Source organism: Ipomoea nil, unplaced genomic scaffold, assembly GCF_001879475.1.
Source record: "Ipomoea nil cultivar Tokyo-kokei standard unplaced genomic scaffold, Asagao_1.1 scaffold1129, whole genome shotgun sequence".
NCBI lineage: Eukaryota > Viridiplantae > Streptophyta > Magnoliopsida > Solanales > Convolvulaceae > Ipomoea > Ipomoea nil.
In genome coordinates, this window is record NW_017617557.1 from 1,442,382 (window position 1) to 1,465,629 (window position 23,248).

The 23,248-nt window shown below is 35.1% G+C and overlaps 1 protein-coding gene across 3 annotated transcripts; it reads left to right on the forward strand.

Moving 5' to 3' along the window:
- Positions 1-14,337: 14,337 nt before the first annotated feature.
- Positions 14,338-21,453, forward strand: LOC109183458 (phenylalanine--tRNA ligase, chloroplastic/mitochondrial-like). 3 transcript variants are annotated; one of them, XM_019333555.1, is made up of 11 exons: positions 14,338-14,473; positions 14,543-14,629; positions 15,297-15,487; positions 16,222-16,428; positions 16,899-17,016; positions 17,414-17,490; positions 19,283-19,462; positions 19,578-19,622; positions 19,821-19,925; positions 20,982-21,095; positions 21,179-21,453. In XM_019333555.1, the coding sequence occupies exons 1-11, from the start codon at positions 14,386-14,388 to the stop codon at positions 21,227-21,229; spliced, it is 1,263 nt and encodes a 420-aa protein (XP_019189100.1). In that variant the 5' UTR covers positions 14,338-14,385; the 3' UTR covers positions 21,230-21,453. The 3 variants fall into 3 exon arrangements, with proteins under 3 accessions (XP_019189100.1, XP_019189099.1, XP_019189101.1); XM_019333554.1 differs by having other exon boundaries at positions 14,338-14,629; XM_019333556.1 differs by lacking the exon at positions 14,543-14,629 and having other exon boundaries at positions 15,303-15,487.
- Positions 21,454-23,248: the final 1,795 nt, after the last annotated feature.

Below are 23,248 nucleotides of genomic sequence, written 5' to 3' on the forward strand. Positions count from 1 at the left end.
GGTATCAGAGCCTAGGTTTGAGCCTAGGAGAGTAAAGTCTAGACTTCTAAGTGGCTAAGTATGGTTTGAGACCCTAAGATGACCGTAAGAATCTAAGTGTTTAGGACTTAGGACTTTAGGACGCGCGGTGAGGTTATGAGTTCTTGTGTCGTTTTCTGTTGTGTTTTCTGTGCTTTGTTTTCCTTTTAGCTTTGGTTCTCTTTAGTTAAGGCACCAGGTAAGGGTGCGGGTCCTAAGTTTCCTCCCGTTATCGTGCTGTTGCTGTAGAAGTGAGCGCTTTTTGCGCTTTTCGACCGAAGCAGTGAACCGACGAAGCGCACAAAAGTGTTGCTTTGTCACGAATAGCGCAGTCAACGGTCAGTTTTTTTTTTTTTTTTTTAAGATTAAACCTAAGGCCTAAGCTAATATCGCGTCATGACTCGCGACTGCGATTGGTAGAGACCAAAGCCCTCCCCTCGTCGACGCTTCTCCCTCTAAGGCTCTACCCCTCTGTCCTCCTCGCGTGCAGCCTGCTGCCCTAATCATCGTTCACACTGTCGAGTCCTCCTCGCGTGCAGCCTGCTGTCCTACTCATCGTTCACTCGCGCGTTCACACTGCCGAGTCCTCCTCGCGTACTCATCGTTCACACTGCCGAGTCCTCCTCGTGTGTTCACACTGCCCTGCCGAGTCCTCCTGCTGCCGACTGGTATGTGGTATTGCTGTTTACGATTTTTTTTTTTTTTTTTTCATTTCCTCTTCCGTAAAGATGGAAGATACTTAGATAAATTATAGTATTATACATAAGTTATATATTTATATGTGAGTTTTTTTTTTTTTTTTTTTTTTTTTTTTTTTTTTTTTTTTTACATATACCTCAACTGAGGTTCAAACCTTACACCTCCCACTTAAGGGAGCAACCCGATACCAATAGACTACAAGCCACTTAGTATATTTATATGTGAGTTAAGCCTTGATTTATTGACTTAGGCAGTTAGGTAGTAGACAATAGCCTATTAGGACTTTTATTCTGTTTTAGACTTTTATCTTAGCTAATTTAATAATTTATTTTTATGAAATGAATAAATGATAATAACTAATAAGATTAAGAGTTAATAACAGTTAATGAATTTTGAAAATTACAATTTACAGTTAATTAGTTGAGTATTTTATTCTTGAATCTTGATTCTTGATTCTTGAAAACTTTGTAATTTTGTAGGTGAATATTATCATTTATAAGAATGTCTAATGCAAAAAAGCAAGATCCGGGATGGGATCATGACACACCGGTTTTGGATAAAGGCACTACACAAGTGCGTTGCAAGTATTGTGAAAAAGTAACGACCGGTGGTATTTATAGGCATAAATTGCATCTCGTGGGAGGAAATAGAAATGTACAAGTATGTAGAAAATGTCCTCAAGTTGGTAGGGATGCAATGAGAGAGATTATGCTAAATATGAAGCAAAGAAAGGAGGAGGTGAGTTCAACGGCTTCAATGGGTGTTCCTTCAAACTTTGATGACGAAGGTGATGATGATATGGATTTCCCGGAGGTGGCGGGAAATCCGGTGATGGGATCTAGTTTGAGATCTTCTAACAAATCAGTTAAAGGTCCTATGGATTTGTATGTTAATAAAAAGAAGCACCAAAGTTTGAAAAGGGAAAAAGGCGGTGAGCAAGTGACATTGGAGGCATGTAAGAAGGAGTTGAGGGAGATGGCCATAGTGCAATTTTCGCGGTGGATGTATGAGGCTGTACTACCATTTAATTGTGTTCAATACACTAAAAGCTTACAAGACTTTATTGAGTGTGTTTCACAACATGGACCGGGAATGAAGCCACCTTCCTATCATGAAGTTAGAGTGTCATATCTTAAGAAGGAAGTTGAGCATGTTAAGGAGTTGTTCAAGCCACATGAGGAGACATGCAATGCATATGGTTGTTCTTTGATGATGGACAAGTGGACAGATATGAGATGTCATGCATTTATAAATATCCTAGTTAATTGTTCACTTGGATCGTATTTTCTCGAGTCGGTAGATGTTAGCAAGGACACGGTGGATGCTAACAAAATGCTTGACCTCTTTGGTACTTTTGTGAATCAAGTGGGGAAGGATAAAGTTGTGCAAGTCATATCTGACAATGCTTCAAAGAATGTGAGAGCTGGTATGTTTAAAATATTTGTTTTTTATATTAAGAATTTAAATTTTAAATTTTTTACCTATTAATTGTTTACATAATTTAGGCAAGGATTTAATGGAGTTGTACCCGACTTTGTACTGGATGCCATGCGCTGCCCATTACATCAATTTGATGTTTAAATACATCTTTGAGATTCACCATTTTGCAATGACGTACAAGCGGGCTTTGAAGTTGTCGGTGTATATCCATTCAAAGACAAAGCTTTTGAATTGGTTGAGGAAGTATACCGGGAAGTGTGACTTGGTCAAGTTTGCTAAGACTCGGTTTGCTACTGCATTCTTGACATTCAAGAGGCTTCACGAGCAGAAGAACAATTTGAGGAAATTGTTCAACTCAGAAGAATTCCTTACTAGCTCTTACTTCAAAGAATAGGCAGGAAAAGAGTGTTCTAGAATTGTGCAAATGCCAAGCTTTTGGAATACAGTTCTAGAAACACTTAAAATAGGCGGTCCATTGATTAGCACCCTTCAGTTAGTTGATGGGGATGTTAAGCCATCAATAAGCTATATTTATCCTGCGATGGAGATCACAAAGAAAGCAATTGAAAAAGCTTTCGACAACAACACAAACAAGTACAAGAAGGTATTTGAGATCATAGACAAAAGGTGGACTTCCCAGCTTCGTCAACCATCGCATGTAGCAGCATATTACTTGAATCCAGATTATTTCCAGTATAGGGGTGAGCCATAGATTTCTCCTACAATTAATTCGGCAGAAGTTGTTGCTGGCTTTTATTCTTGTTTGGAGAGGTTGGTTCGAGATCAAGATCTGCATGACAAAACTATTGAGGAAATAACAATGCGGGAAACCGAGGATGGTTTGTTTGGCTTGCCAGTTGCCAAGAAGCAACACGGTTCTAAAGCTTCAGGTTCTTACTTCTTAGACAATTTAACTTACAATTTTTATTTATAATCAAATTTTGAATAATTTTCAAATTTTACAGTTAATTGGTGGACTTCTTTTGGGGGTTTAGCTCCCCATTTGAAAGAATTCGCAATTAAGTTTCTTAGTCTCACGACTAGTGCGTCCGAATGTGACGGAACTACAGTGTCTTTGAGCATGTAAGTTAGTCAATTTAGAAATAATTAACAATTATAACATATTCAAGCACTAATTCATTTTAAATATTCCAGTTGCATTCGAAAAGGAGGAGTCGCCTTGAACACATGCGCCTTAATGATTTGGTTTTCATTAAGTATAATAGGGCATTGAGGCGACGATGGGAAATGCGGGATACCATTGATCCAATTAGTTTGGATCAAATTGATTTTGCCAATGAATGGTTGACAGGTATCCCGGAGGATGCAAATGAGGAGCTGGTGCTTGGTGATAAGGATAGCTTGACTTGGGGTGACATTGCTAAATTTTCGGGTGCAAATGAAACTCCTTATTCTCTTATGCTTCAAAAGGAAAAGAAAAGGTTGGGAGTTCAACTTCAAGGTCTAAGGGAAAGGAAAATGTGAATGAAGATGATGAAGATGAGGAAGAAGCACGTGAGGATGATGGAGTTCTGGAATTTGATAATTTAGATTTGTGTGAAGAAGAAGATGAGTTTGATTTGGAGGATTGAATGACTATGAGTCTATGAATGATTGTGTTGTGACTTGTGACTTTATGATGTTTGTATTATTATGATGTTGTCACTTTATCACTTTAGGAGTTATTTTGGATGTTATTTTGCATAATTATTTAAAAATTTTGACTATATATATGTATAATTTATATATATTAAAAGCGTCGCTTTTTGTGAAAAGCGACGCTTCGCTTTGTGCTTTCGCTTTAAAGCAAAGCCCGGCCATGTCGCTTTAGTGCACTTTTCCGCTTTAAAAAGTTTGGGTGAGACCATTCAGGATCTCAAAAAATCATAAACATATGAGAAGTCATCGTCATCAAATATATACAACTAATTTGCTTCGGGCAAATTATTATGACGTAATTTACTTCTAGCTTTCAAACACATAGCATTTTAAATAACTATATCATATATTACGTTGTGACATGATCATAAAATATTTTGGATTGAATACCATAGCACTAAAGATAGAAATTTAAGGCTTTTCACGAGTCATTAGTTATTCAAAAATCAATCTCATTAGAGGTCTTACAGACCTTTATTAGAAGAATAGTCCAATTACAAGTCACATTGTCAAATAGAGAAGGCTAAGAACTCATAGTATATTCCCACATAAACTAAGTTTTAGATGTATCTTTCAAAATGCAATGACACTCAAAAACTTAGTATTGTTTTGTTATGTACAACTACTGGAGTACAAGATGACTAGCCTTGAAGATAATGAGACTCACACTCAGGGACGGAGCCAGGAATTCTGTTGGGGGGGGGGGGGGGGGGCGAAATAGGGACGGATTCAGAAATTTTTTCAGTAAAGGCGAAACATTAAAATAAAAGAGATATTTAAAAAATAAGTAAATAAATAACCTAAGAAATATATGTGTAAATATTATTGGGTATGGGTGAAAAATAAAACACATCGAAACTTTATAAAAATATTCATAACAAAATATGAAACATAATTAATTTGATAAAATAATTTGAATATATATGTATGTATGTGTGTATCAAATATTAAAAAAACTATTAAAACGTGACTGTGTTAAAGCCATAGGGAAGGAGCCAAAATAATTTGAATATATATATGTATGTGTGTATCAAATATTAAAAAAGCTATTAAAACGTGACTGTGTTAAAAGCCATAGGGAAGGAGCCAAAAAAAAACTGTAAAACTATATCAACAACTATAGGATTCAAACCCCTAACCTTTATTATAACCAAATGCATGCTCTACCAAGGGCGAAATAGGGACGGATTCAGAAATTTTTTCAGTAAAGGCGAAACATTAAAATAAAAGAGATATTTAAAAAATAAATAAATAAATAACCTAAGAAATATATGTGTAAATATTATTGGGTATGGGTGAAAAATAAAACACATCGAAACTTTATAAAAATATTCATAACAAAATATGAAACATAATTAATTTGATAAAATAATTTGAATATATATGTATGTATGTGTGTATCAAATATTAAAAAAACTATTAAAACGTGACTGTGTTAAAGCCATAGGGAAGGAGCCAAAATAATTTGAATATATATATGTATGTGTGTATCAAATATTAAAAAAGCTATTAAAACGTGACTGTGTTAAAAGCCATAGGGAAGGAGCCAAAAAAAACTGTAAAACTATATCAACAACTATAGGATTCAAACCCCTAACCTTTATTATAACCAAATGCATGCTCTACCAACTAATTTAACTCATTTTTTATTAACAATTAGCAATTTTTATATACTAATACTAAAAAATGTACTATATATACATATATACATACAAAAATTATATACGGAGTGGGGTGGGGGTGGGGTAGGGGGACAGCTGACCCCCTCCCCCCCCCCCCCCCCCCCCCCCCGCCTTTGGCTCCGTCTATGCACACTAGTGCTATGAATTCACCTTCCGGACAAAACTATAGTCAATATTTACGTTAGATATCACAATATTTAGACTCATATAATCTAATCAATATCACAAGATCAAACTGAGGTTTAGCAATGACAGGTGCAACCTAACAATGAAAATCATATTGAGAATTCATGCTAATGTCTCACTTATAAGTTGTGTGATAAATCTCAATAGCTATAACCTATAGCAAATAATTAATTGCCAACAAGAGAAATAACAAATTCTCTTATATGAGCCTAATCAAGAGGTTATATGCTAAATGTTGTCAATTAAAGAGTAGCATATTCTATATGTGATATAATTGTCCCTTATGTCTTGGACACCGAAATCTCAATTGAGTCATGCACATCCATTTTAAATAAAGAGTATCATGTTTGGTACATGTTAGGAATATATTGTATAAGTTTTGATGAGCCAAATGTATTTTGTAGACCCCAATTTTATTTTATTTGAGTCAGTTCTGGTTCACCAAGTATAGTGCACCACTGCCATGAAGCCTACATGAAGTCTACGAAAAAGCAGTTTTAAAGAAGAATAAATGAAAGCGGGATCATAGCTTAACAGATTTATGAAGCATCAAGTTACCAAAGGTTGAGATGGACGAGATGGTAAAAGACTTGTTAAAGCATGCCTAATGTGAGATGATCCACAGTTCAATTCTCTATAAAAGCAATTTTGGTGTAAAGATGAGTTCCTATCGTGAAGTAGCAATATCAGGAGATGATGTCATCATGATAGTAATATCAGGTTATACTATCATGAAAGAACAATTTTTATCGTGATAGTTGAGAATTATCGGGTGATGATGTCACGACTATCGGGTAATGACATCACAATGTGATAAAGCTAGTGGAGAATACGTGGAGGAGATAAGTCAAAAGAATTTAAGTCTTGGATTGTATCAATTGGATTGTTAGCATGAACAGATTTATTGCACTAACAATTTTGTGTCGAAGAAATTTTTGCTCCATGAACATCTACAGGTGGCAGCGAATTAAAGCTTAATTTTTGGCGCTATGTACCCACAAATGGAGTATTAAAATCTGAGTTGGCAAATTTAAATCAGTGAAAGTTCGAAGTTGCCCTCAATTGTTCTACAATCTCTTTCTATCCACTAAAGGACAAGATGGTAATTTCGCTAGGCATTTATTTTGCCTCCAAGAGACAAAGAAGAAAGAAGTTCATCTTCTTCTTCCTCCCTCTCTCACCGTCGGCGCATGCAAGAAGAAGAAGCAAAACTTGAAAATCTCTCAATTCAATCAAACCCATCCCAAATTTCCCACAAAAATCCATTCTACACCCAAATACCCATTACCCACCCTCACCATTGTCCTTGAAACCTCTCACAACCAAAAACCCATTTCCTTCTACCCATTTTTTTTTCGGACTGCCGAAACCCCTACCCGAAACCCATCTCAAAATTCCCTAATTTTTGTTCTATCAAGATGGAAGGAGCTCAAAACCCAATTGGAGCAGAAGGATCGAGGAAACTCACTCGGGTAATTCGAGGGATGATCATGGACCTTGAGGACTACAACAAGTTCATCCAAAACCAAGACTTGGGGGTAAAAATCTTAACCTCTCTTGAAAGTAGTGGGTTATTGAAATTTTGCTCTTTCAAGTATGATGGTTTCTATTTGAATGAAGTAGTAGAATTTTATAGACACGCATTTGTCGAACATGGTGTTATAAATTCTACTGTTGGAGGTGTTGTGATAAAAATTGAGTTAGATGATGTGAGAACTCATTTTGGATTGGAGGAAAAATTGTTGAAAGTGGAAGATCACGGCTTTGATTTAAATGATTTTTGGAGTGAAATTAGACACGAAACCGCACAAGTCGAGACGTGTACTAATGGCTATAAGGTTATGTTGAAGCACGAATATGGAATGCTACTTGATATAGTGCATAAAACTATTGAGTGCAAATATTCTAGTAGGAATTATTTTACAAAGAAGAATTTGCCTTTGATGCATGCCATTGTGAATGTTGTTGCCGTAGATTGGGGACAGTTTATATATGGCCGAATAGTTGATCAAATTAGGCTAGCAAAACCATTGGTGAATGGATGGTTTCCTAATGACATTGGCTACGGTTTTGTTGTTGGGGAGTTGTTGAAGTTGAAAGGTGTTGCCCTATCCAAACCAAAACCCATACAAAACCAAAATTACCTTTTTCGAACCCCAATCCCGGTTGATCCTTCCCTAGCCAATATCCGAAAACGAAAATCGGCAAACGCATAAACCCATTCCTTAGCCAAAAAGCCTCCTTCTAACCGAGTTACTAGTCACGGGGAATCTAATACCCATGGGAGAAGTAGTGATGATGCTTGTAGCCATCAATTTGTCACCATACCCGCACCCATAACTCACACCCCAAACCCGAATGAAGAAGTGGTTTTACCAAGTAAAGTTAGGAGTGTAGATGACATTCCAACTTATGGGGCAAGTAGTGAGTTGATAAAGGAGTTTGACCGTGTGAGAGTTTGGAGAAATTGGAGACTAAGTGATCACAAATCGGTTGCTACAACAATAGGACCGAATACTCTAGAGTTGGAGGAGTTTGCTTTACAATGGATTGGAACAAGAAATCTTGCTACCACGACTAGGCTTTCGGTGATTAATGAGTGCTTTATTAAGAAAGTTGCTATTAGTCGGGGCAAGGAAGTGGCTCAAGAAGTTCACGAAAATGCCGTTGAGACAATAGATGGATTTGCTCGTGATGATATTACCCGAGCATTGGTCATTTCAAGAGAAGAAGTGCACGGCACACATGGGGAAGCATCACATTTGAAGGAGACCGAAGGTGGAAGCTTGCAAGAATTGGACCCATTTCCTTCGAATATTGGGGATGACAACCTTAGTTTTGATGCTATTTCACCCCACACGGCTACGGATGTGACGAATTCGGTGAATGAAAATTTGGAAGCAAATGTTGATGATGAAAGCCGAATGGAGGAACAAGAAAATGTGCTACAAATTGAAGTGTCACCTTTGCCACTAAGCCGTGCCGAACCGATTCCTATTGCCATTACCGAACCACTCATTCCTACAATTGTCGAGCCCTTGTGTCTTGAGGATGCACCTTACGTGGAACCACCGGAATCATCCATGCCGAGACAACCACGAAAGGAACCACACAAGGAGGTACATTCTACTCCCATTAATATTAATGCTTTGAAAGAAAATATTATTGGGGATGTACGAAAGGAAATTCAAAAATTGAAAGGAGATGTCTTTCAAGAGTTTGAGAAAGTCCAAAATCAATTTGGTAATGTTGATACCAAATTAGATGACTTTCACAAGGAAGCTTATGAAAGGGCCGAATCCTTGTTACTTGGACAAGGATCAATCCAAGGTGATATGGCCACAATGTCTACTAAGCAAGAAGAGCGTAATAGGGAAATCTTGAAGATGTTCCTTGACTTAGGGAAGAAAGGAACGGAGTGTGAATCGAGGCTACGATTAGTAGAGAATCAATTGAAGGCTCTACTACATCAAGTTGGCGTGAACAATGATCTTTTAATTGGAGTCCAAAAGAGCCAAGACAAAGCTTCGGCGAGTTTCCAACATTATGTGGATGCTGCCGAAAAGGGGGAAAGAGCTAGAGGAGCTCCAAGTCATTTGGTGAACCATTTGATTGGACCGTCGTCACAACGGCCACTAGTTGAGCTTATTAGACCTCCAGGAGCACCGAGAGGAGTAACACCCACACCGAGAGCTCAAGGCCGAGGAAAAAGGAGAATAATGGATTATTTGATGACCCCTCAAAGCATGGATTTTCCTAGCCAACAAGGATGCCAAAGATCAACACCTTCAAGATCAATTTATGAAGAAAACAAGTTGAAGCTTATACGAGAGTTGGAGACATTCTTTGGGCACACAAGCAACGAAATGGTGGATGGAAGATCATTTGAAGAATGCGTTGCTTGGTACCAAGCCGGAGTGTTACGGGGTGACAATGTTCAAGAAGCTTATGGAAATTATGTTACCGAGCAAGTCACCGCACCATACCAACTCGAAGGAAAGAAACGAGACTTCAAGGAATTAAGGGCACACGTGAATGCCTTAATTGGCAAGAGGTAAAATTTTGAAGCCTCAATTTTTGGTGTACATAATAGCTAGCTTGTTCGAATTATGCTTTTTGGAACATTATATAAATTGCTAGCATATGGTTTATTTCTTTACTTTGTCTAGTATGTTAATTGCTTTAAAGTCTCAAGATTTTAAATTGGACTTAGTAATTGCATGTGAGGCGTATAATTGAGAAAATAAAATTGAAAGGGGGAAGAAAAATTAAAAGATAAAATTCAATACGCAACCCCGCGTTATAGTCTCAATATACGTTTAGGACCGTCCAAAATTAAAATCTCTAGGTCTTAAATGTGTTAAACCCGTCAAATGGCTAGTCGCAATAAAATTGGACAAAAAGATTATTTTTCAAAAATTTGACATAGCCAAATGACTTGGGTATAAGTTTCGGCATCATCAAAAAGGGGGAAATTGTTAGGAATATATTGTATAAGTTTTGATCAGCCAAATGTATTTTGTAGACCCCAATTTTATTTTATTTTAGTCAGTTCTGGTTCACCAAGTATAGTGCACCACTGCCATGAAGCCTACATGAAGTCTACGAAAAAGCAGTTTTAAAGAAGAATAAATGAAAGCGGGATCATAGCTTAACAGATTTATGAAGCATCAAGTTACTAAAGGTTGAGATGGACGAGATGGTAGAAAACTTGTTGAAGTATGCCTAATGCGAGATGATCCACAATTCGATTCTCATTAGAAGCAATTTTGGTGTAAAGATGAGTTGCTATCGTGAAGTAGTAATATCAGGAGATGATGTCATCATGATAGTAATATCAGGTTATACTATCATGAAAGAACAATTTTTATCGTGATAGTTGAGAATTATCGAGTGATGACGTCACGACTATCGGGTAATGACATCACAATGTGATAAAGCTAGTGGAGAACACGTGGAGGAGATAAGTCAAAAGAATTTAAGTCTTGGATTGTATCAATTGGATACCTAGCCAAGATGGAAGAAGCCTTGCCGAGCAAAGCAAATGGTCCACAGTTCAATTCCCACCTGAAGCGATTTTATGATTTCATAATATTGGTTCATGATATACAATGGAACGTGATACATGGTCCATGATACAAGGTGGAACATGATAGCTAGCTCATGATATGAAATAGAACATGATATATATGGTCCATGATACAAGGTGGAACATGATATATATTCCATGATACAAGGTGGAACATGATATATAGTCTATGATACAAGGTGGAACATGATATACTATTGGGACATGACTTCATCAAAAGGAGCTATGACATCATGATAGAATTAGACAGAAACATTTTTTTGAAGCTCTGTTTCTGCAGAAGAAGTCGAAGGAGAAGAAGAAGCCGATATACGAAGGAGATCTTTTTATTACTCAAGCAAGAATCAGCAGATAAATTATTTGATCAACTTGGCACATCAGATCAATAATTCAACAAAAGTCATGCCAGAGAAAATTCAAATTTAGAGGCTATCCATTCCAAAGAAAAGCTTTGTCAGATTAAAGGAGAGCAACGGCAAGATTTCTCAAAATCTTCTGACAGACGGCGAAATGATTTTTGCAGACCAAGTTGGCAAAATTAATTGATCAACTACAATTCAAAATGGACGATCGAGATCGAAAGTTGATCAACGGGCAAATAGCTTTCATCTGCTATAAATTGCCCAAGCAGACTTGAAGACAAGCATGACTTGAACAAGAAAATTATCCAATCAATCATCAAGTGATATATTGAGCTATACACGATCAAATTCAAGTCTGAGTGAGAGAAAAATCTTTGTATTTCATTGTAAATCTTCTACTGAGTGTAGAAAAGGGGTAGAGTAACTAGGGAGAGTGAAAAACCCAGTTGGAGTGTAGCTTTGTGCGTAGCACTCGGTTGTAACGGGCAGAGTAACAAGGGGAGCTTGTGAAAACCCGGTGAGAGCGTAGCTTTGTGCGTAGTTCTCGTGGTGTAGGAGTACAGCTTGGTGCGAAGTACTCGGGAAGGCGGAGTAACAAGAGGAGCTTGCGAAAAACCTTGGTGGAGTGTAGCTTTGTGCGAAGCACTCGGAGAAGTGTCGTTGGGCACTTATTCACTATTGTATCTGGGTGATTGAATAATAGTGAATTTCCTCCTTGAAGTGAAAGGAGAAGAGTGGACTAGGAGGATTACACCACCTCTGAACCACTATAAATCTCTCTCTCTATTTACTTACTCTGCTCATATATATTTCGTGCATGCCTATATTATTTGTGAACTAACCCGTTACGGTTTATTGCGTATCTTTATCTGTCTGGGTTTGATAGTTCCCTCGTTTGCATGCAAGTGAAATTTTATATACATCATCCTACATCTATATCAAGTGTTTCTAACGTGATGCATGTATAGAATCTCTCTTGAGCACGACACAATTTAAAGCATAACACTTTGCCGTTACAATTCCGCTGTGCACACTCTAAGTTGTTATACTTGTTTATGCTTGTTACTTAGAGTTGAAGTTACAAAGTGTTGTTTGCAGAAGTAGTTTGAAAAAGTTAGAGAAGTCTATTCACCCCCCCCCCCCCTCTAGACTTCTCACCACCCTTTCAGGACCAACAGTACACACAAGACATGACATGGCAAGAGATATTCTATTAATTCATAAATTAGAAGATAAAATGAGAGGATTATCGTTTGCGAAGGATAACGAGCACATGTTCGCTGCCCCGCCCATTCATTCTTATTTCGGGGAGTAAAAAACCAACACTTTTCCAAACAAGGCTCTCATTTTATCTCATAGTTTCATAAAGCATCAAAACAACACAAAATAGTAAGATATACTAGCTGAAAAACCAGCAGAAATTCTCAGAATTTTTAACCTGGATTGCAGAATTTTTTGGAGAAAAACGATAACACATTTTGACACAAAATTTATCAGATAAGAAGTAAATTGAGTCTAGATTGTGCACAAAAAATTTCAAGTCAATCCAAGGTCTAGACATATTTTTCTCACAATTTTTCCCAACACTGCGCCAGATAGAAAAATAACTGGCAGCATATTACCAAAACTTTACAAAATTTTTCTGGAACAACCAAAACATATTTTTAACAAAATCTTTTTACAGACATCAAATACCACAAGTCTAGGTTCTCCAGAAAAAAATTCATGACAAAATGAGTTAAAAAAGTATTTTTCACGAATTTAATTTTCAAACTGCGCCGATCAGAATTTTTCAGACATGCAGTGATCACAATAAAATCACCAAAATCCATTATTTTAGAGAAAACACACGATCATATATTGTCTAACCTTTCATGGCATATCAAATGTCCAGATTCAGTGATTATGCCTCAAATTTTATGCAAATTCATTATTGAGTGAGATGGAGATAAGAACAAGCAACAGGAAGGATGGAAACTAAAACAGCATGCAGTTAAGGGAGTTCTTCCGATCCATAAAAACACAATATAAGAAATGAAAATGTGTTCATTATCTCAATACACATGGAAATATATGACCTGTTTACCTGAAAAAAGCGGTTACCAATTTTAAAAATGATTTTTAAAATAATTTTAAATAAAATAAATAAATAAATTTTTTTTTAAAAAAACCTAAATTATCGGCGGCTTCGTCTCCATGTCCAGAGAGGCAGAGACCACCGGCCATGAAGACGATGAGACCATCGTCTCCATGGCCATGGAGACGGAGATGGTAGTTAGTTGTTTTTTTTATTAAAAAAAATTAATTTTAATTAATTATTTTATTTAAAATTATTTTAAATTGATAAACGCTCTTTTAGGTAAAACATGTCATTTTGGATCTAATTGTATGATTTTATGTTGTTCAGGGACCCAATTGCATTATTTTTGAGTTCGATGATCTAATTGCAGTGCAGTTGAGTGACCTATTTGATTCTTATTCCTTTAACTAGTATTTTTTATGCGTGATGCGCAAAAAATAGGTGCCCAATATTAATACATTATATTAAAATGTTAAATTTATTTAGATTTTAGATATTTAAATTATTCTAAATAATAATAATAATAATAATAATAATGTAAATCATTTTTATAAATTTGATATTTATATTTATGTAATAATTAACATATAACTCAAATATTTAATATGTATATATTATTATTAATGAAGAAGATAAGAAAATATATGGTGGATGCATGTGCATGGTAACAATAGTGGAAAAGATAACGGAAGTTATAACGGTAGGAGTCTTTTTGTCCAAAATATTTTAATGTACAACCTTTATAGCATAATGTACAAAAAAACTTAATGGAAAAAAGGGACATAAATCAGGGGTATAACTTTTATTCACACTTATTATATTTTTAGAAAAATAATCACTCGTGATCCTAATTCTTTAAAAAATCTGAGTTTAAAATGACCACGAGATGTCCTAAAAGGACTACAAGTGATTATTTTTTAAAGCAGAAAAGACCATTGGAGGCCATTTAAAATTCAGATAACCACAATTAGTAAATCACTGATAAGACCATTGGAGGTAGTAACTCCATTTTTCCTGAAATGAATCGAAAATAAAAATATGGGATGGATAATAAGTGTAAATATAAGCAATTTATAGGGCCGATTGAAAATTTTTATTTATTAATTTTTTACGGTGAACCAGTATCTCTCGAGCCACAGCAGGTCAGCCACTGTGTGGAGCACAACTGCGATGGCTCTCTCATTTGCTCAATCTACCTTCTTCGTCTCCACTAGGCCCTCTCTCTTCCTCCGCAGAAATGGCGGCAGCCTTAAACGATGTAATGTTCTCGCCTGTTTCACCAACTATTCTTCTTCCTTTCCCTATTCTACTGGTGCTATGCCTGCAGATAACAAAGCCCCCGTCCATCGCCACAGGTGGAGGGCACCCGTCGCCTCAGTTCTTGAGCTTGGTGGCCTCAAGGTTTCCAAGGATGGTAATATGAAGAGTGAATTTCTACTCTCAATATTAATAACCCTTGTGTTCCAAATCGCATTGGGGTTCTCTCAATATTGCGTTTTGATAACTGGGTTTATCTTGTTTTAGTTATTGGAATTTTCTTATTCTTTTGTGAATGTAGAATCTTGGTGCAGTTTTGTTTTTCTTTCAATATTTGACATGCTTGTTGGCTTAAATGTGCAACTTCCTCTTGTAAAATGTTAACCTTATTTTGTCCCTATGTGTTGTGTTTCTTCTCCAATTTTTATGTATTCTATAATTATTAGTTGACATAAAAGTTTGTGTCAAATTAATTTTATTTTATTTATTTATTTATTTATTATTTATTTTTTTACCTGGTGCTACTAGAGTTTTCTTGATTGAAGCTATCCAAACTTTGCATACATGAGTTAGCTTTTATTTTTAACTCTTCTGTTTGCTTCTTTAAAGTATGAGGTAGTATATATAGTTTGGGTACCTTTGAAATGTGAGTATATAGTGACTAGCACACAATTATATTTTATCACCGTTTCAGATGTGTACTAATGCAATCAAAGTTAGTTCAGAGCATGCCGCATGTGTAATTGTTGTGTTGATGTTTATATTATTTGTTTCCTAAGTTATTTAACGGTAATTGAGTACTGATCAGATGGTTTGATATGCAGAAATAGTGAGGGATGACCCTACGAACAATGTCCCAGATACAATATTCTCAAAGCTGGGAATGCAGCTTCATAGGAGGGATCAACATCCACTTGGTATCCTGAAGAATGCAATCTTTGATTACTTTGACACGAATTATCCAAACAAATTTGACAAGTTTGATGATCTATGCCCTATAGTTTCTGTTAAACAGGTAGTGCTATCAAGAACTTCTAGAAATTGTTTTCTGGTTCTAAGGTTTTTCCTTTTTTGTTATTTCATTTGTCTCTTCTGGTTTCTCTCCTTCACTTTCTAAAAGTAGTGATTTCAATCCTTTTAATTTGTTTGATTTTTTTCTTGATGGCTGGCTGCCATATCAGTTTAATGTTTAGAACTTACTATCTTCTGTAAGAAGTGAAATTGGGATCCTATTTACTCTTACTTCTGGGTAATTCCATGAGTTCCAAAATTTTGACGCAAGATTGATTATGCAGCATTGATGAGTTAGTACTCATCATTTTCTTGAATGCTTTGCTATGTTGATCTATCATGTGCATCTTTTTCTCTTTGTTACATAATGCCATTTCCTTCAGCTACCTCATATCAGTCTTTTAGTTTTGATGTTAGGATTTAGTCTAACAATTTAATTGATAGAATTTAAAAATATTGCTTTCTTTTTCCCCCGTGATATGTGAAGTCTAAGGCATATTTTTCATCTTATCAAACTGACCAGGATGCTATCATGCTAATGATTTCTTTAAGAATACCTAATTCCCATGAATGATACAGAACAAGCTACTAAACTGTTATGCAAATAATATTGGAATTCCTAATTCATATACATTCTTCTTTATCAATTACTTCTTGCAACTTTCTGATGCTATATTTCTTGTTTTTTTGGATTATTGATATTTGATGTGCATTTCATAATTGCTGATACAATTGCAGAACTTTGATGATGTACTGGTACCTCCTGATCATGTTAGCAGGAGCTACAATGATACATATTACGTGGACTCTCAAACTGTTTTGAGGTGCCACACAAGTGCACATCAAGCTGAGTTACTGAGCAGGGGTCATACTCATTTCCTTGTTACTGGAGATGTTTACCGTAGAGATTCTATTGACTCAACTCACTACCCTGTTTTCCACCAGGTACCTCCCTCACTAATCTTGGCGTATTTATCTATCTATTTATTTATCTACTTTTTGCTGTGTAGAAGAATGACTAGTCTTTTCTATGCGCGATACGCAAAAACATATGCCCAATATTTATATTTTTAAAAATAACTAACAAATCCTTACTAATTAAAATCTATATGAAATCAAATTTATTTATTATATTAATCCAATATAATGTCTACAAATATTATTATCATTAAAGAATATAAGAAAATATATGGTGGATGCATGTGCATGGTAACAATAATGGAAAAGATAACGATGTTATAACGGTAGGGGTATTTTTGTCCAAAAAATTATATAGTACAACTCAAAAAGCACAATGTACAAAATGATTAGCACTAAAAACATGAACATAAATTAGGGATATAACTTTAATTGAGACTTGTTATGTTTTCAGATATTTATTATTTTTATTGACAATTTTCTCCCAAACTATGTAGATGGAAGGAGTTCGGGTCTTTTCTCCAAATGATTGGGAGGGATCAGGCACTGATGCCACATCTTATGCTGCTGCAGATCTAAAGATATGTCTCGAGGGATTGGCTCAACATTTATTTGGTATACTTTTACTTTAAGTTAATTGAATGCTAAGTGGGAGTTGATGGTGATGCATTTTATTAGTTCAAAGACAGAATATGACGGTGGCAGTAAAGCTTCTTGTGAACAATGCTAATGAGACTCCAATGCTATCCAACTGCATTCTTAGCAGTTAGATCAGTTTTTTCTTTCTTGTCTACTCACCATGGAATTGTATATAATTGGGAAGTGTGTGTTCTAGACTTCTAGAGTTCTAGTGGATCTAAAACTTTGCAAATCACTAAAGTCTTTTTCTATTTCACTTCTCTGCCGTTTCCCTAGGCTTTCTTGATTGGCAATTGACCCCAGCTTGTGCTGCCTGTGATCGTTTTCTTCATGGTTACCTCTTACTAGGCTAAGTTTTAAAATCATTCTTCAGGTGGTGTGGAGATGCGTTGGGTCGACACATACTTTCCCTTTACCAATCCATCATTCGAATTAGAGATATATTTTCAGGTTTTCCTTGCTTTTTCACTTCTCACAATGATTATAAAAGTATATACTACATAATAATTTAGTTACTTTCTTCTTTTTACACTATTATGGCGGTCTTTTCCTTATGATATTTATTATGTATTTACTTTGGCTACATGTGCATTTCACATCTCAGATAATGCATTATCTATCTAAACAAACCCATTTTTCTTGATTGGAAATTTTTTATTAAAGGCACCAGATGGATGCACTGTGCACCCAAGTGTCCAAGTAGTACATACAGAATCAAAGAGACCTAGAACCAAACCAGAACCTGATAATAAGAGTTAATACCTCCAATGGTCTTCCGAGTATTAGCGATTTACCAGCTGTGGTCATTTGAGTTTTAAATGACCTCCAATGGTCCTCCATGTTTTAAAAAATAACCACCCGTGGTCCTTTTAGGACGTCTCGTGGTCATTTTAAACTCGGATTTTTTTAAGAATTAGGACCATGGGGGGTTATTTTTTAAAACATGGAGGACCATTGGAGGTCATTTAAAACTCGGATGACCACAATTGGTAAATCGCTAATACTCGGAGGACCATTGGAGGTATTAACTCCTAATAATAACATACTTGAAATCAAAATCTCATGAATTCTCCCGAAGAAAAGAAAAGTATTTCAGTTTAGAACTACAAAAACACCTCCAGAAAAGAACATAAAAGTATAATTTATCCACACAAACACACACACACTTCTTTGAGGGTTTCCATGAATCAAATCTTCTGTTCTCTGAATCTCATACTTTGCCTTTTCATTCTAGTTAAGTCATTCTAAGCTGTTGAGCTTTTGGTAGATGTTTGTGATTTTAAACATGTGTTAACACACCTGCTAGTTAACTTACCGTTATTAATTGCTTGACATTTAGTTAATTCTGCCTAACAATCAACAATTTGCGAGCTTTGGACTTCTTTCCAGTTGTGTATGATCTCACTCACAAAGATCCAAGCTCACTTCTTATGACGATGCTCATAAACTGTTTCAATCAATTGTTTCCTTGGCTTTTCCAATCCTATTTTATTATAGTAAAAATAATTACTGAAAACCTTATGAACAAATAAATTGATCAAATGAAGAGTTAATACCCAATTTGGTCCCTTGACTATTAGGATTTCACCAATTTGGTCCTCGACTACCAAAGTTGCTCAATTTAGTCCCTAACTATGCAATTTTTACCTAAAATGGTCCCTCGACTATTAGGATTTCACCACTTTGGTCCTCGACTACCAAAGTTGTTCAATTTAGTCCCCAACTATGCAAATGTTAACCTGAAATGTAAGTTTAGTGTGGATTTGGGGACCTTTTTCGAGAGTCGAGGACCAAAGTGGTGAAATCCTAATAAACGAGGGACCATTTTAGGTAAAAATTGCATAGTTAGGGACTAAATTGAGCAATTTTGGTAGTTGAGGACCAAAGTGGTGAAATCCTAATAGTTGAAGGACCATTTTAGGTAAAAATTGCATAGTTAGGGACTAAATTGAGCAACTTTGGTAGTCGAGGACCAAATTGGTGAAATCCTAATAGTCGAGGGACCAAATTGGGTATTAACTCTCAAATGAATGTTTCTAACTTTTTGTTTACCAGACTACCAGTAGAGTAAGAGTCACATTGTAAGGATAATGTTCCAAATTTTACTGAATATTCCAAGTTCCTCAATATGCAGAATAGTTTATTTCCTTTTTTTCTTGAATATTACAATGTTAAATAATATTTTTATTAGAGAACTTATAGTGTACTATTATTGTTGACTTGTTATGGAATTGTTTACCAGGAAAAGTGGATGGAAGTATTAGGTTGTGGGGTAACAGAGCAAGAAATACTGAAAAGAAGTGGGAGAACCAATAATGTTGCTTGGGCTTTTGGACTTGGATTGGAACGATTGGCAATGGTTCTCTTTGATATTCCAGATATCCGACTTTTCTGGTCTGCAGATGAGCGTTTTACTTCTCAAGTAAATTTCCAGCTTGTTTTATTTTCTCTCGATTTTGATTTTGCGTTATTATTATGAATCCTATCATCTTTTTCCTACCTGATGTTTTCAATACTGTGTTCCTGATTGCATATAGTTTTCAAGTGGCCAACTTGGAGTGAAGTTCAAGCCATTTTCTAAGGTATTGCTTAACATTTTGTTTCTTGACCTTTCATCTCTTAATTTTTCATCTCATTTGTTTTACAATGAGTTGCTAAAACACTTACGTTCCAGAAATTTTTTTAATATATTTTGTTTCTTAGTCCTATACAGAGAGTACTTTAGGTATTAACGCATTCAACCTTTTAATATTGTGGTTGAAATATTTGTAACCTTGCAGTATCCTCCATGCTACAAAGACATGAGTTTCTGGATCAGTGATTCATTCACCGAGAACAACCTTTGTGAAGTTGTTAGAGGAATTGCCGGGGATCTTGTGGAAGAGGTATGCTATATCAATGTTCGGTACTTTTGAATCTTCTTGTAGAGACGGGAGCTTTTGAAAGATACCCACTTATTTACTCATGGTTTAATGTTACTGTTGTCATCACTGAAAGGAATATTCTGTTCTTAAAAGAATCCTTTTTTTCCAAAAAAAATAAGGGGTGTAAGTTTCGAGAATCTGTACCAAGGTATAATAATTAGAGTGCCTCTCTAAGATTATGTATGCCCAATATATTCACTAGTATTATCATCCTAATTTAAGTAGTTTCTCTTCTCCTACAGTTGGAATGCAAGCATGCTATTAACTTTAGGGTCTTAGTAGATAATAAAGTTGAAGCAAGTTTAAGTTAGGCCTATTATGCAAAGACTGCTGATATATTTTGATTATCTTTTAAGCAGCCTGTATAGAGTGGCAAAAGTTAAATATAGAGTTTGTAGCAATTGAATGGACACTTGGGCTGCACATTTTTTTGGGGTGACGAGGGAAACCTGTAGTCACTAACCGAGGGTGTGCCCTGGGTAAACCCCCGTCTTTTGACCTTAGCCGGCAAAGGACCACAACGAGGTAAACCAGCCTTGGTTGCCCATAGTTGACTAGCTCAAACCAAGAAGGCTAAGATTCAAACTCGTGACCTTGTGGTTACAAGTTTGTATTCTTAGCCATCTTGGTTGGGGTTATCCCCTTGGATTGTACATTTATGTTTATATATTATATGCTCAATACACCCCTTCTCATGTGGGGGCCGGTTACTTTTGAAGGGCTACACGTAACACCGTGGGCCCTAATTTGCATAGGGTTGGCTCTGATACTTAATTGAAGGATGTGTTTCATCTCAATTAAATGACTAAGTTGGTAGTTGAACTGCACATTTATGTTTATATATATATATATATATATATATATTCAACAGTAGCAAGGTAATTTTGTGATTGTAAAGTGAAAACGAGAAAAAGAAGAAACAAGGTATAATTGGATGTGTGGTTTAATGGTGCCGAACTAAGAACAATTTAGAGTTCTGCAGATTTTCTGTCCCATTGACCCATCTTCTAATTTCAGGTGCAACTAATAGACAACTTCACGAATAAGAAAGGAATGACCAGTCACTGCTATAGGATTGCTTACCGATCCATGGAGCGCTCACTCACAGATGAGGAAATAAACGATTTGCAGGTTCGTTCACACATCTCGAAACCACTCATATAAATATGTGAGTGACTACCACTTTTGTTAAATGTCTATATTTATGAATGCAGTGGAAAGTAAGAGATCAAGTGGAGAGCAAATTAAAAGTCGTTCTTAGATGAGTATTCCTTCCTTATTTTCCGCTTTTCTTCTCTCTGTACCGGGAAAATATATTATACCTTTTCTGGACTTGTTTTACCCTGCTAGTTCATTGCACTTGTAGATTGTATAGGGAAAGGAAAACCTTAGTGAATTTGCTGTCATTTTTAGTTTTGAAGCCAATTGTTCTAATAATATGTCAAGAATGATGCAATAACAAGATCTATACTTACACTCTTTCTTATTCCTTTTTTTTTTTTTTTTTTTTTTTTTTTTTTTTTTTTTTTGAAAAAAACAATATTTTGGGTCTCTAAAATAGTACTCCTTTCTCATTTTATATGCATTTAGTACTATTCATTGGTCAAATTATTATTATTATTATTTGCTTATTTTCTTTAATAGTTCCTTACATTTTTAAATTTGTCCTATTGTGTTTTATAAATTTTGTAATGTATTTTTTAAATATACAAATTTTATTTACTATAATTAAATTAAATAATTCAAAAAATTGAATTGTAAATAGTGAGTGAATCCTTGTTTGGTAACATAGTTTATTAGTCAATTTTGGTTTATTTGACTACTGGCTGTTAGCTTTTTGTAATAGTATATTATTCTAAAATGTTAAAATTTAAAAAGTTGTTCAAAGCAGCTTTTTCGATCAGCTTTTTGAGGAAATCATTTTGCATGTAATCAACTATCAACTAACAACTAATTTAGTAATTTACCAAACATCTTTTTAGATTCAGCTAATGTCATTAACTACTCAAACCCACTAATCGAACCAGCTAATAGTTATTTACCAAACATCACCTATACGTTGCAAATATGTTCTTTAACTATCCTCCCAAAACTGAATAATTTTGTCCTCATGTCACAAAATAGCCTCTCGGACGGCCAAATAATCATATTAAATGATATTTAAAGAGTATTTGCAACAGTTAGATATTATCAAAAAAAAAAAGTATAAAGAAAAAAGTGTATAATTAGCTCTCTAAGTTTAGTGGATAGTGCCAAAGGTCTTGTGGTCGAGTGGCATAACTGTGAGTTTGTGACCCTTCAAATGAGATGTTTCAGGTTTGAACCGTAGTGTGGTGGCATTGACTCTGTGCTTCAGTAGGTTGAGAAAGTAGGTATGAACAGATACTACATTGTAATATAGTCAATAGTATTCCAAAAAAAAGAAAGAAAAGTTAAGTGGATAGTGCAATTGGGTCCCCTAAGTGAAAAAATCTCCATTGAAGTCCCCTAAACCGGTAAAATTGTTTAATTAAGTCCAAATTGTCTTATTTATCAGGTTAAATTGATGCGGTGTTAACACGTGTCCTTTTTATTTTATTTTTTAAAACAATTTTTTTATTTATTAAAAATTAAAAATATTATTTATTATAAATAAATAAATAATTTTTTTTTAAAGAACAGCCACGGGTTGTCTGCGTTGGACAATTGGATTTAATTGAACAATTTTAGCGATTTAGGGGACTTGAATGCAGATTTTTTTACTTAAGGGGCTCAATTGCATTATCCGCTTGACTTAGAGGGCCAATTTAACACTTTTTCCAATAAAGTAATACTCCGTAATATAGTAGAAATGCTATTATAATTAACACTTCTTATATATAATACTTTATATTATAAATGTAATACACATTTTGCAGATAAACAAAATTTGACTAACTCAAATAATCATTGAAAAGATAAAATCATTTTTACTTTCAGTATGATATATTTATATACAAATAAATAAATACATATATGCATTGAGATAAAGAACAAGAATAAAAAATAATGACAGAAAGTAAAGAAGACAAGATTTACGTGGTTCGACAATATATCTACGTGTATGGGAGTGAAGTTCTTCTTTTATTAATTGTAATGGTTAAATATTCAGGCAACCCTAAACATATACGTATACAAATATCGTGGTATACATATAATCCTCTAGTATATATGAAACATACATAACAAGTCTCCACCTTTTGGCAAATTATTCTCAAGAGAAAAATAATTGATTTCACATATACTCATGGGCAGTGTTGCAAAAA

Excerpts from the sequence above, each read along its gene's own strand:
- LOC109183458 (XM_019333554.1), top strand. The coding sequence starts at position 14,386 with ATGGCTCTCTCATTTGCTCAATCTACCTTCTTCGTCTCCACTAGGCCC. Across the intron at positions 19,463-19,577 it reads ATGAGCGTTTTACTTCTCAA|TTTTCAAGTGGCCAACTTGG; the intron begins GTAAATTTCCAG and ends GATTGCATATAG. Across the intron at positions 19,926-20,981 it reads CCGGGGATCTTGTGGAAGAG|GTGCAACTAATAGACAACTT; the intron begins GTATGCTATATC and ends TTCTAATTTCAG.